The 13,728-nt window shown below is 41.8% G+C and overlaps 1 protein-coding gene across 1 annotated transcript in view; it reads right to left on the bottom strand.

Annotated features, from left to right (window-relative positions):
* Positions 1-1,756: 1,756 nt before the first annotated feature.
* Positions 1,757-13,728, bottom strand: part of LOC116672933 (copine-8) — an 87,465-nt gene continuing 75,493 nt past the window's right edge. The window contains exons 14-20 of the mRNA XM_032504916.1: positions 12,886-12,932; positions 11,484-11,665; positions 11,138-11,265; positions 9,346-9,448; positions 7,376-7,433; positions 7,080-7,153; positions 1,757-2,889 (exon numbers count right to left, since the gene is read on the bottom strand). Of these exons, the coding sequence (XP_032360807.1) occupies positions 2,686-2,889; positions 7,080-7,153; positions 7,376-7,433; positions 9,346-9,448; positions 11,138-11,265; positions 11,484-11,665; positions 12,886-12,932 (796 nt within the window). The 3' untranslated portion in view covers positions 1,757-2,685. The remainder of the gene's footprint in view (positions 2,890-7,079; positions 7,154-7,375; positions 7,434-9,345; positions 9,449-11,137; positions 11,266-11,483; positions 11,666-12,885; positions 12,933-13,728) is intronic.

Genomic DNA, 13,728 nt, shown 5'->3' with positions numbered 1-13,728 from the left:
TTTAGAAACAATGATAAATTGGACACCTTCCGGACATCCTCGGAACCGAAAAGGAATTACACAAATCATTTGTTAACACATCATAAAAACAAACATATAAAAAGCTATATCAAAGCTAAAGGTGCAATAAAAAGTACAAAATGAAAAAATAAAAATGAAAACAAAAAGCCAACATAGGGAAAGTGTATTTTCCTCGGCATTTTTGACCACTGGGCTCTTTATGCTCAAACTGTGTTTAGCTTGAGAGCAGCTGCTGTTGCTTTAAACATGGGGTGGGGATGTGGTGTTAGACAACACAATGAAACAAAACCCCTGGGCACGTGGGCATCATATTGCCAAGGCAGTTCGGAGGAGAACACACACAGAGAGAGAGAGAGAGAGAGAGAGAGAAAGAGAGAAAGAGAGAAAGAGAGAGAGAGAGAGAGAGAGAGAGAGAGAGAGAGAGAGTAGCTATGCTTCCATTCAGAAGTGCAAAAATATGAAATCGTGGAAAACAGAAGATTTGAATCTTCATCATTTAGGTTAGTGCTAACAAATTGCCATTTAAAATGTACAACATTTGGTTTTAATGGTTTGCTGATGTGGACCATATTTCATATTTCTATACAGTCATGCCAGTGGCTCTGTGAGGATGCCACTCAAGCAACCTCAGCATGCTAACATACTCACAGTGGCAATGTTGACATGTTGTTTAGCAGGTCCTGTGTAACGTTTACCATCTTAGCTTAGTATTAAGCTTAGTTTAAGTATTTGATAAATTAAAATGTTGACTTGATGATGGCGCTAGGTGAAAAGTCAGATTCATCCTGATCGGAACACGGATATTTTTTGATCTAATTTCATGGTAATCCATCAAACAATTGTTAAAATTGGACCAAAGTGAGGTACGGACCAACCAACCGACCGACCACACCGCCATCCCAAGAGCCATGCCCCTAGCATCACTTAAAAACAACAAATACGCATGGAAATAATAGTAATGCACATACTGGCTTTTTGAAGATGTACACCTTTTACAGGAATACAACATCTCTTGGAAGCAGGGTAGAGCAGATATTTTACATTTGAAAATGTCCAGTGAACCAAACTAAATTCCATTGCTCTTCATGTCATTCTGTAATAAACCCCTTCCCTGTTCTGATGAGCATACAAATTGTGCACTTTCTATTTAGCTCAACTATTAGAACTCTCAAAAAAAAGGTTGGATGGAAGGACAGCTAGTAAAAGTGAGTCAGTCAGTCAGTCAGAAAAGACAGAAGAGAGAGAGAGGGGGGGAGAGAACAGGGAGAGACAGGGAGAGACAGGGAGACAGACAGATTTCTCAGGCCTGAGAGCAGTGCAGACAGACAGACAGACAGAGAGGGTGAAGTTACGAATAGAGCTACAAGCAGACTTACACTCATCCCCCACAGACAGACAAACAGACAGACAGACACTCATCCCCCCACAGACAGACAGACAGACAAACAGACAGACGACTCAATCCCCCCACAGACAGACAGACAAAAAACAGACAGACAGCACTCATCCCCACAAACAGGACAGACAGACACTCATCCCCCCACAGACAGACAGACAAACAGACAGACAGACACTCATCCCCCCACAGACAGACAGACAACAGAAAGACAGACATCATCCTCCCACAGACAGACAGACAGACAGACAGAAGACACTCACCCCCCCACACAGACAGAAACAGAAGACATCATCCCACAGACGACAGACAAACAGACAGAACAGACACTCATCCCCCACAGACAGACAGACAAAACAGACAGACACTCATCCCCCCACAGACAGACAGACAAACAGACAGACAGACACTCATCCTCCCACAGACAGACAGACAGACAGACAGACACTCACCCCCCCACAGACAGACAGACAGACAGACAGATGGATGGAAGAGGTAGTGCAGGGCCACTATATGCATGCACTTGACTGAGGCTACACTCATGCAAAAGGTTAATACAAACACCAGAATACAGTACGGTACGGTACGGTACAGCACGGTACAGCACGGTACAGAAGAGCTACCAGGACCTGCACTGCTGCTACCTGACACACATGCCAGGAGAGAGAGAGAGAGAGAGAGAGAGAGAGAGAGAGAGAGAAAGAGAGAGAAAGAGAAAGAGAGATTGCTTCATATTGATGAAACTATGTGTATATAAAAGTATCAACAGTAAAAATCTTTGTTAGCATTTACTGTAAACTGAGTGAGTTGGAGAGAGAAAGAGAGAAAGAGAATTAGAAAGAAGAAGTTACATATGTTCTGTTATTTACAGAAGGAGTTCATTTAAAATCAAGTGATTCCTTTCTTTTGTCAGAACACATTATCTTATCAATGTTTCCAAAGCTTTCCTTCCTTCCTTTCCTCCCTGCTAGGAACTCAGACTTGCCGTACTCTCTCCGAGGCCTTTCCAGGTTTCCCCAGGCGAAAACTAAATAACGTCCAGACAGTAACAGGAATGCTTGACAGTGGAAGTAAACAGACTCTCATTGGCTTTTCCTGTCCTCAAAAGTGACACTCTCCTGGCTCGACATGCAGCCTTCCGAACAAGAGAAAGACCACCGTGATCCACGACGACAAGGCATGGAGAGCGGCTTCAGGGATGTGGAAGTATTTTTGCACGTAAAGTTTAGCTAACCCCAGGCCCCTGAAACATTTCTCTCTCTGGCTCCTCATAACTGGGTTTGGATGGGTTGCCCTGGCGGCGTGTAAGGAGGCGGTGTGTAGGGAGGCGGTGCAGGCGACGGCTTGATCCCTCGGGTCCTCATGTAGGAGAGGAACTGGTCAGGGATCTCGGCCAAGACGTCTTTGGCAAGCCGCGCCATGCTCAGGATGTGGTTCCCCGTCCGGTCGATGTAGTCCCTGAATGGGACAAACTGAGAGGGACGACAGGGAAGAAGAAAGTGGGGTGAAGTGAGAAGTGAAAGTTTACGATTCAGCAACCGCCGCCAAGCTTTTAGCAGAATGTTATACATGTAGTCATCAAGCGCATATTTCAGTGATGGAGAACTCGAGTTGCTATTCTCTGGACTTATGACACGACTTGGAGTCACACACTGATGACTTGGACTTGGACTGGATTTACAAAATCGGAATTGAGCATTCATTAAATATGATTCAGAAGTTGGATGAAGTTTCTGACAACTTTTTGAGGAATTATGGGATCAAAATTTGATATAGTATATTGATATATATTCAGTCTGCAACCGTTTCATGCAGGGACCAGTGATGGAGTACTCAAGCCTCTTCTCTGGACTCAGAACTCGGCACAAACTCAGCTAATGGTGATGCGACTCGGACTCAACTTGGACTCTTCTTTGATGACTCGGTCTTGGACTTGAACACTGGGGACCCGAGACTTGGCTCGGACTCAACAGTTGGTGACTTGACTACAACACTGGCATATTTACTGGGTTCCCATGTTAAAACCAGACAGCTGGAGATAGAACTGCAAATAGTGAGTGGAAATGACGAGTTTGGTTTAGTAAATAAAGGGAAAATGAGGACAGCCACGGAGATGAAAATTACAATAAAAAGATGAAAAAAAAAGAACAGCGATCAGAAGTAAGATTAAGCGCAGAGGACCGAGGGTAAAAAGTTTAAAAACAGATACAACATAAATTATCCTCTCCGTTTTAAAGGTGCTCTAAGCGATGTCACACGTGTTTTAGGCTACAACATTTTTTGTCACATACAGCAAACATCTCCTCACTATCCCCGAGCTGCCTGTCCCCAGAACACAACACACTGGGCGGTCTCTGGGGGGGGGGGGTTAGTGCGCGGAAGCACAGAATGGAGGGGGAGGGGACGGGATGAGGAGGAGGGAGGAGCAAGCTAGTCTCGTTTTGTTTGAAAATACTTTGAATGTCACCCAACATCGCGTAGAGTTTAAGGGGAAGGAGCTCTTATGAACAACAAGATAGAGAAGAGATTCTCTCCTAATTGAGACGCTGTCGATTGGCCCCGTTTCTGAAATGAAACTCTGGTGTCTGGTTGTCTGGTGAACAGGAGGTGGTGAATGTCATAACTTTCTCCTAAACAGCACGGGGGGAAAAAAATCTGATCCCTGATGTCACTGAGATGAGAGGATCTTGTTTAAACCGCGCTGTCAATTTTTGGGTCAATTATCTGTAAAACATTCGAGACCCATACTGTGGAACAACAGTAATCAAAGCCAAGGTTAGTCTCTATCAGTGTTATGAAAACATTTAAACTATCTTCTTAGATAATCACACAACTGGCATATAGGCCAGTTAGTCTTTGTTCATTTCTTGAGAGTTACTAGTTTGTTCTATTTAGATGAACATGACTGTGTGAATTTTTCTTACTAAAAAAAGGCTATGGTTGTATTTGAAATTGTTTTAATTAGGTTTAATTTTTTTGTTAAAACTTGACAAGACCCTTGATAAGCCTCCCTTGCATGTGCTGTTATTATTTATATGGATCTGGTAATTTTCTTTTTTCATGCGCAATTAAATAAATGAGAATGAGTGTAAATTAGTGATGTGACGTTTTTACTGAGAATATTAGGTATTTGGGGCGGCTGGTGTGGGAAAACAGAACAGCCAGTAGCTACATACCAGGGCCTAGTTAGATTGTGCAAATGTCTGACATTAAATATTAAGCGGAAAATATACAGGTTCAAATAAGGGGTTCAGCACTTGCTACTATTCACATTAGCAAAGTCAAGAACTGGTTGGTCACGAATCTTTTAGTGGCTTTCTGCCATTTGTCAAACATACAAAGGAGGATAATACCCTGGGATGCACCTGTCTGCCTTTTTCTCCCCTGATTCCACCTCCAATAACTTGTAATAAGTGTTTCAATGTTTCCACCCCCAGACAGATGGATCAGGCCGCTCTGCTGTGACTCAATATTTACATCTAAAGACTGCTGCTTCCTTTGCAATGCCAATCCACCTGCTGTGATAAAATAAATGCCGACAGATTTCAATGACAGTCACGTGTTATAAACCACATAAGCCATGTACAGCTATCATTTATTTAATGAGCTGCTGTAACGTACAATAACAAGTTAAGATGAGAGGCCAATTTGTGCTGGAAACCCTTGCTGCAGAATGTAACCCTCGCCATGTCACAAGGGGTTATTAGCTGGCTGATAATGAGAGGCTGTAGGCAGAACTGGTGCAATTTTCCACTACTGAAACTTAGTTTTACACCATCTTCAGGTTTTTTTCTGCATACGTGTGTGTGTGTGTGTGTGTGTGTACTTCAGCTTGTTAAAAAGCCAACTAACGAGCACACCTCCCTCGCCTACATGTGCTGAGGGAGGGTGTGAGCAAGCGAGATATGACAGTGGTGGTATAAAGGTCACCGAGGACGAAAATGGGACTCCGCTGTGTCACAACAAACAAAAGGCTCACTCTGTATGTTTAGATTTCTTCTCCTTGCTTTGGTGCAAGGGAATGACATGAGTTCAAGACTTAATGCTTAATGTTTAATGCTTGTCATTGTGGGCTGATACGAATAAGGATACAAATAAAAAGCCCCCACAAAAAGGATTAATACCGATGACTGACAGGCTGAAGAAATGAGGATAAACTAAATATAGCTAAGATTTTGAGCAGCCAATCCCAGCCTTCTTGTATTTTTCAATGATGTGTTTTTTGTTTTTATTGTCTCTGTGGTTGTTTTCCAGTTAGTATATCGTATTAGTATATAAACTTAAAAAGGCGGCTTCTGATAAGGCTTGATAAGTTGTAGTAGCTTGGTGAGAAAGTCCCCTCTGCGTGACTGACCGCAGAGCCTGCGCTGCCCTGTAGGCCGCGGGTTCCAGCTCAGGGTCTCTGCTCCTCCACTTTAATGAGAACGATAAAAAGAGACAGAGATTTGTCAGTCTCTCCACAGATACTGGGGAGCATGCCATTATCTCTCTACGTGTATGTGTGTGGTGAATTTGTGCGTCCATCTTGCTATCTGGCGCGCTGTGGGATTGAGGTGGCCAGACAACTGTCTGCATGGAGACCGAATTGGAACAGCCTGGACAGGACTCAGGTGTTTTTTAGCCGCTCACCTTTAGAACAGGCTTGCACACAAATCCTTTTGCAAAGTTCTTTGGGGAAAATGTCTTCCTGATGGTCTGTCAAACATTTTCCAATATCCAACATGTCCCTAAAGTTTTGATACTGCCCTGGTGGTTCCAATACCCCAGGGACCCCAAACGCTCCAGGCTTATTGTGTGTCCACTTGTGTTGATTTAATTGGAATTTTGTTTAAGAATATGCACCACTAAAGCATTCATAAATATGATTAAAAATTCCTTGTACTGATCTAGTTTAAAGACCACCATTACCTCAGTTTTGTGCTTCAAAATTGCCTATTCCTAAATTATTGTGATTAGGTAAATTACCATGGAGCAAACTTGTGGACAGGAAGTCTCCCAGCACAGACAAAATGTAAACATTTCACAGAGTAAGGGCGGGACACACAGAGTTAATGAGGGCTCAGGAACTAATATTTACCCCAGTGTCGGGTGGTTAATTTGGCCTTGATATTGTACTGCTAGTGGTTCCCATTTAAAATAAATCTTTAGGGATAAAATCAGAAAAAAATTGACGATGAAGGATCTAGGTCCAAATCTGGCCCCTCGCCTATTTTTTGCTTTTGCTGAAGTTTTTGGTGCTCTTTCTAATTTTTTTCCCACTTTTCCTGACGTTTGTTGTTGTTGTTGTTGTTTTAAATCGCTTTTTTGTTGCTTCCTCCTAATGGTTAAGGAATTTTTTCGCTGACTTTTTTTTTTTTAGGGTTTTAGGTCAACCAAACTGTAAGTTAGAGGACTCAGAGACATGCAATAATGCAGTCAAATATATTTGACTTTTTCAAAATAAAAGCATGTAAAGAAACAATACTTCTGGCCCTTGGGTGATGTGATTCTCATTTTCCAGTGTGAGTTTGACACTACTGATCTAGGTGGCCAAGAGGCAGAGCTCATTTGTAATCTTATATTTGATTTTGGATTAAAGTTAAAACATATTTTCCGTAAGAGAACAATAAAACTGCAGTGAGGGAATGGTTTAATGGTTTAGGAGAAAGAAAGGATTGTGTACCTGGACAATGTCCCTCTCAGCAAATCTTCCTCTGGATGAGATTCTGATTTCATCGCCGTCCAACTCAACCATGGCTGAGGACATAGTAAAATCAAATACACACATTATTTCTCACTGTTATCAAATTCAGAAAAAAAGACTTGCAAAGTGCCAATAAAAGTCAGCAAAACAAAAAAAACAAAAGCAGGACCCGCAACTCATTACTAGAGCTGATTTTGTCCAGAACCTAGCTTTTACAGAGTGAACGAAGAAATTTATTACATATAAATATTACTCACAAGTTCTTGTTGACTTACCATCAAATTCTGCGGGCCCCACCCCCACGATGATGATTGACATTGGCAGACAGGCGGCCTGCAGGAGAGGAGAGGAACAATGAGTATTTGATACATGTCAACATTTTGGGCAAAAGTCTTCTTTTTTGAAAACCGTGTTTGTTTGCACCTGTGAGTCGTTAATGGGATAAAAATATGCATGGTTACCAAAGCATTCACAGATCGTGATGTAGTGTTCATGTGTTGCCATGTATACAGTATGTGTAAATATCGGGGTTCCCTACAGCACCTCCCGCAGGGCTGTGTGGGTAATATTAGAGACGTGAGAATCAACATGGCCTGGACTCGCTGACAGCTTATAAATGACGTGTGTTCGTGTTTGTGTGTGTGTGTGTGTGTGTATCGAGTATTTTGAGTAATGGATTGACCACAGGCAGCAGAGTAATAGATGATTTTTCAAAACATCTCATCTATTTTTGCGCTCCCCTAGGTAAAGGTCTTCTTTAGGTCTCCACTGCCCTTAGCTCCCTTTCCCCCCTCCCCGTCCCCACATCCCTGCCACTTCCTTCTCCTCTCTCAGCCTCCTTTTCTCCTTCTCCTCGTCTTGTCTCGCTCTTCTCAACCTCTCCCCTCCTCTTCTCCTCTGCCTTCAAAGGCCTGAGATGAATCACTGCCTTCCCAAAAACGTCTGCCGTTCAATGTTCACTTTGCTTGCATTCTACATGGTGCTCTGGCTTTTCTCTGGAGCATGCTGTATCTTGACAGTGATGGAGAGGACGGACGGAGGGTGAATAACATGCTGTCAAAAGTGAGGCCGACACAGCTTCCCCAGTCACTTCATATTTCTGTAGCCACTGCAAGGAAGGATGGATATGCAGAGACTAGTAAAAATATTTGCCAATACCATACAACAGAACGACCCTCTGTATTTACGTTTATACTCTGAGACGTTTGTGCTGCATTTGTCTCTGGTAGATTTACTATCTGTTAGTACAGCCAACAATATGTGCCTTTTCTCCGTGTAGTAATTCCATAGTCAATGCATCTATGAGCTGACACGGATTCGCCTTGCAGGCTATTGAGGAAAATAATGGCACAGCTGTTATCAGCTTTCATTCAATGACACATTTTGGCTTCAGGAGCAAAACAAGTAACGATGACGAGGATTTACGAGACACATTTTTTGCCCAATAACATGTTTTCACCATGACAGTTCTACTCATTTTCTTACATGTTTCCATGGTTTTATATTTAAGCTACTATGGAATTCAAACTTGACAGTTGTCTTGCAACAGGCACGAGTAAGTGGAGTGCCAAGTTTGGAAGAGATTAGAAATGCAAAACATATCGTTAAATATATATCAGTAAAAGAAGCCAGAATCCGACACATGCAAAGCTCAACTAGCTAAAGACAACAAGTGGCAGACAGAGCGTGATGCCACACACAGCAAAGGCATCTATCTAATAAAGCGAGACGTATTTGTACGTATGTACTGTATGTCCATGTTTGGGGGCGTCAAGTCACTAAACCTGTATGGAAATGAACTTCTCTGCTGAAGTGTTAAAATCGTTAACACACGACACAAGACAACTTTCTCTGTCTGTCTGTCTGTCTGTCTGTCTGTCTGTACGCACACACATACACACAAATGGTCCGGTTCTGGTGGTCCTGGTGGTCCTGGTGGTCCAGGTGAGCTAAGCAGGCACCCGGCATCTATCTTTTCATTTTTTATCTTTAGTAAGGCACATTGTGTTGCATCTTTTTGAATAAAAAACTACATGAATGAAGTTTAATTAGTTAGGGATAATTCAATCCCTGACTAATTACATATTTTTAAAAATTACTTTAATGATCAGTCTAGTTATTATTACTACTTAAAACCATTTATACATGCGACTGATGTTTCTCCAACGAAAAATATGTGAAGTGAGGGCAGTCTTTCTTTTTTCCCTTCTGTTTTAAGAGGTGTCAGAGTGCAGGATGCACTTACGTTGACAATAGACTCCTTTGTCTGGGCCATGTCTGAGATGACACCATCTGTGATGATGAGGAGCACAAAGTACTGGGAGCCATCCTTCACCGAAGCTGCATACCTACACACAAAAACACAGAAAAGCAATTTGTGTCATTATTTCTGCGCTTCCATCCTTGTGTCTTTTGTTTACCATGCAATTCGTTAATTGACCATCATTTCTCCATGTTTTTAATTAAAGTACTCAGCTTGTAGTCAAATTAAATAGAGTACATGTAAACACTGTAGTTGAGTGGAAATGAGGCAATACACATCCTTTGAAAATTATTTTTCTCATTGAGAAAATGTCACTTACCGCCCACCCTGGATGATCTTAATCTGTCAAATTCTTCTCTCTGGGCATCTCTTTTTAAGTAAATTCTATAAAGCCTCAGCTCAATACGGCTTTCAATATTTGCTGTGATGCCGAGCACGACCTGTCGCTCCTGTGTGAGTCATGAACTTACTGTTACTGATATTTACCCACTGAGATTATTTTTGTCAGTTCAGCTTCACCCTTCTGCACAGGGAGGTCAAATCTATGTCTGTCTCCTCCCCCTCCATGTGATAACTGATGTTTAAGTGTCTCACTGAGTAAAGTGAATAGTTACTAAGCTGCATGTATGTAGGAGTGACGGAAGAGGAGAAACATTGGGTTACTGTAATATATGGGCGATCAGTAAACAGAGGAGAGGAGGTGGAGGTGGGATGTAGGGGCTGGGATTATAGATGGGGGATGAGGGGAAAAAACAACCGGTGCTTGGTTACATACAATAAACCGGCTTGAAGTTGACAAAAATTGCAAAATTATGCTTCATGTCTCTGCAACTAGTTTTAAAAGTTGTGAATGAGGTTTAGGAGGACAAGTTTGTAGAATATGTGCTGATTAGTCTGGTATTTATCAAACTGGGACGATTCGTGTAGTTAAATCTTGTAGCAAAAGTTAATGAGGTGTAGTTGTGCGGATGTGATGTTTGTGCATTAAAAAAAAAAATATGTTAGCAAGGAGTGGACAAAAGCAAAGATGGATTCATTCACGGGGTTAGCTGAACGGAACACATGAGACAGGAAAAGGGTTAAGGGGTATTTCAGGTTACATTGCAGGCTAAATAAGAGGAAACTGCTGCCTCTGTATTATGGCTTTTTTCACCATTTCCCCTCAGAGTGCCTCTTCAAGTGTAACTACCCAATTAAGATTTCAGTCAATAAATCTTCTAAATATGTGAAGTAACGTGATGAGAAGCTTCACTTGAGTACATCTCTTTAATTACACACTTGCGTGAATAGTTCCTGAATGTCTTTTTTATTTCCAAACTTTGTCTCGATCACAAGTCTGTGTGGCTTTCCTGCAGCATATGTTCTCATCTACGCAGAGACACGAAAACAAACATGCTATCAGCTGTCACTTATTCTCTGTTTGTGCCTCTAGTTCTTCTCTCACCTAAACTCTTGTTAGCTACTTGGCAACAGTTGCTGCATGGGGCCTATTAAAGAAAACCTGAAAACACTTGCTGAGTGTCTGTCACAAACTGAAATGTACCCGATGTTCTTTCACACGTTCTCAAATGATTTGAAGTTCATTATATAAGCACTTATAAACAGTGTGTAAAACAGTGTGTTTGTGGTATACTGAAAATTGAAAAACAATAGACTAGAGTGTGGGAAAATAAGCATAGGAATCCACTCACTTCAGTAGAGATTAATGAGGGTAGTGGGAAAAATTGGTAAAATGCACAAAAAAAAACTGTGTGTCTGTGTGTGTGTGTGTTACCTAGCCACATGGTTGATGACAGGGGAGAAGTTGGTGGGTCCGTAGAGCTGAACCGACTTCAGACTCTGGTAGTAGGCTTCCATCACACCGTCGATACCTGTACAGTAGGGGTTCTGAGGGTTTCCATTCTACATTAAGGACAAGAGAGGTAACCATCATTAACCTGCATGATTAGTTTCAGATGCACTGAGGAGAAACAGATGCAACAAATTGCATTGGAAGTATCTTGTACTTTGGTTGGTATGTGATGTCACATTGGCTAGTTTAAAAACCCAATGCAGGGAACATATCCAAGTTTTACGCGCTCCCTGCCTTCCACACTGGTCCTGAACCATCTTGTTCGTACCAAGGCAAACTCGTGGGAGATCCGTCCGTCAGGTGGCAGCTTGGCTCCGAACCCCAGCGCTGGAAACATCTTGTCGCTGTCATAGTCCTGGATGATTTCTCCTACTGCCTTCAGGGCCATTGCATAAGCATTCAGCTGGTAGGGACTCATGTAGTGGAGAGAGGTGGGCTGGGCGGGGTTACCTGTTTGTGAAAAAGGGAACACACATGTTTTGTGTAGATTTGACAGAAGTTAAGAGTTTATACGGCTTAGTGTTAAACCATGATAGACAACAATGGTGTCAAAATGTCCAACGTGACTAATTGTCTTGAAATGTACAACTTTGACTTGCGTTTATTTCAGTATTCAGTCTTTGTTATTGCCTTTTCCTTCTTTAAACCAGAGGTACATTATGGTAGACTTACCATATACAGTATATCTCTTTATCTGCAGGAAAAGTAATGTTTCAAATGAAGTATCCTGAAGTTGCCATGGTAACAGTGGAAAGAATCAAATATAAAGGTTGGATCTTGCAACAGCCCCGTTTCTCTGTTGTGTAGGGTTTACTCCTTGATCAAAATGTGACACAAATGAATGCCTTTATTGTAAAATGGTTTTTAAAAATGTTGGTTGAAATTTTCTTTCTTGTGATTGTACCGGTATGTGGGAAACTATATATAGTCCATTGTAAAGTGAAAAAGTCAATAATGCCGTTAATACTTCTGTTGATACCATTTTAACTAACAGAAAGAAAAAAACTTAACCAGGTAATTAATTACCCATTTGTGTTGTGAGTAACATGAATCGTCAGCAGCTGTGTGGGCTTAATGCTGCTTTCACGATTTGAAAAGCCACTTGAACTTCTAAATAATATTTTTCCAATCCTTGTTGTTCAGTGACTCAATCTAGCAGCCAGTGATTCAAACAAATAGTTATCTTGTGGTTTTGTTTTGGTATAACAGCAAAACCATGCGTTAGATCTCTGATGGAACTAAACTGGCTGCCAATTACACTAATGTGAAATTAATATGAATCTGTTTTTTGACTCGCTCTTCCGGCTGTGTTTTAATAAACTGCTGAACTCTACTAGCCAACCATTATACTAACCATTCTAAATTGAGATTTTAGTTAGAGCCAGACAGATCAAGTACACCTCATCATCAAACATCAATTGCCTCCGCCTGTGCTGCTAGGAACGGGCTCAAGGCTAGATGGATAACACAGTTCTAAATCACAGCTCTCGGAGCATGTTAGTGCACTCAGCTTAGCTGCCAGGTGTGATGGAGAGGGCTATTAGGAAACACTTGATTCCACATTTGCATATATTAGAAATAAATGCTCTCAGAGCACTTTGTGTGTCTTTAAGTGAATGTGGGAACTCTGAGTGTGTGTGTGTGTGTGTGTGTGTTTATGGGAGGCTCACCATTGGAAGCTGTGAAATCAATGGCCACGGTGAAGTTAATCTGGGTCCTGAGAAGACAAAAGCAGAAATGATTCATTAATCAAGAGTCATTTTCACCCTCTCTGTTTCTGGCGCACGCGCACAAGCACACACACACACACACACACACACACACACACACACACACACACACACACAAACACACAAACACAAAACACACACACATAACAATCAGAAGGAAAGAAATGAACTGCGGACTTAATCTAAAAACATGATCAGTGTTTGGGAGTGTGAACAGAGATCCTCTTGCCCTTTAGCTGTGACAGTAAGGAGTTACTGGGCTTCACACCAAACATGTGAGCATGGAATCGCTCAGAGGAAGGTTGTTGTTTTTAAATGGAGAACACAGCTACAGCATCTGCCACCCTGACTTTGCTCCCGGAATTCAACTCCATTAAGCTGTGACCGCAGCCCTTTGACAAGGAGAGGGGAAATGTTACTAATGCTAAATTAGACTGCCCAGACCAATGGGCAATTTCGTTTTGACTAATACAGATTCACATAAGAGTAAACCACAATCATCACAGGACTTAAATTAATAGGCAAACAACAGGTCTACAGTAGAGGCTGACATTTTTTCGGGAATCCCACGGGTCACGGGATTCCCGTGGGATTCCTGCAGGATGGGAGTCATATTTACTATTAATCACGGGATTTGGACGGTACGGGATAAATGGTTAACGGGAGCAGACGGGAGCGGGAATCAACCAATAGCAAAGACGACAAAAAAATCTAAATGCACCTAAATGCAAAAAAAAAAAGAAATGCACCATTTTGTAGTTTCCTTTTAATACGCCTACAATG

The sequence above is a fragment of the Etheostoma spectabile genome, chromosome 23, assembly GCF_008692095.1.
Source record: "Etheostoma spectabile isolate EspeVRDwgs_2016 chromosome 23, UIUC_Espe_1.0, whole genome shotgun sequence".
Lineage (NCBI taxonomy): Eukaryota > Metazoa > Chordata > Actinopteri > Perciformes > Percidae > Etheostoma > Etheostoma spectabile.
Note: the sequence above shows the minus strand (reverse complement) of the source record. Positions and strands in the feature narration are given on the sequence as shown.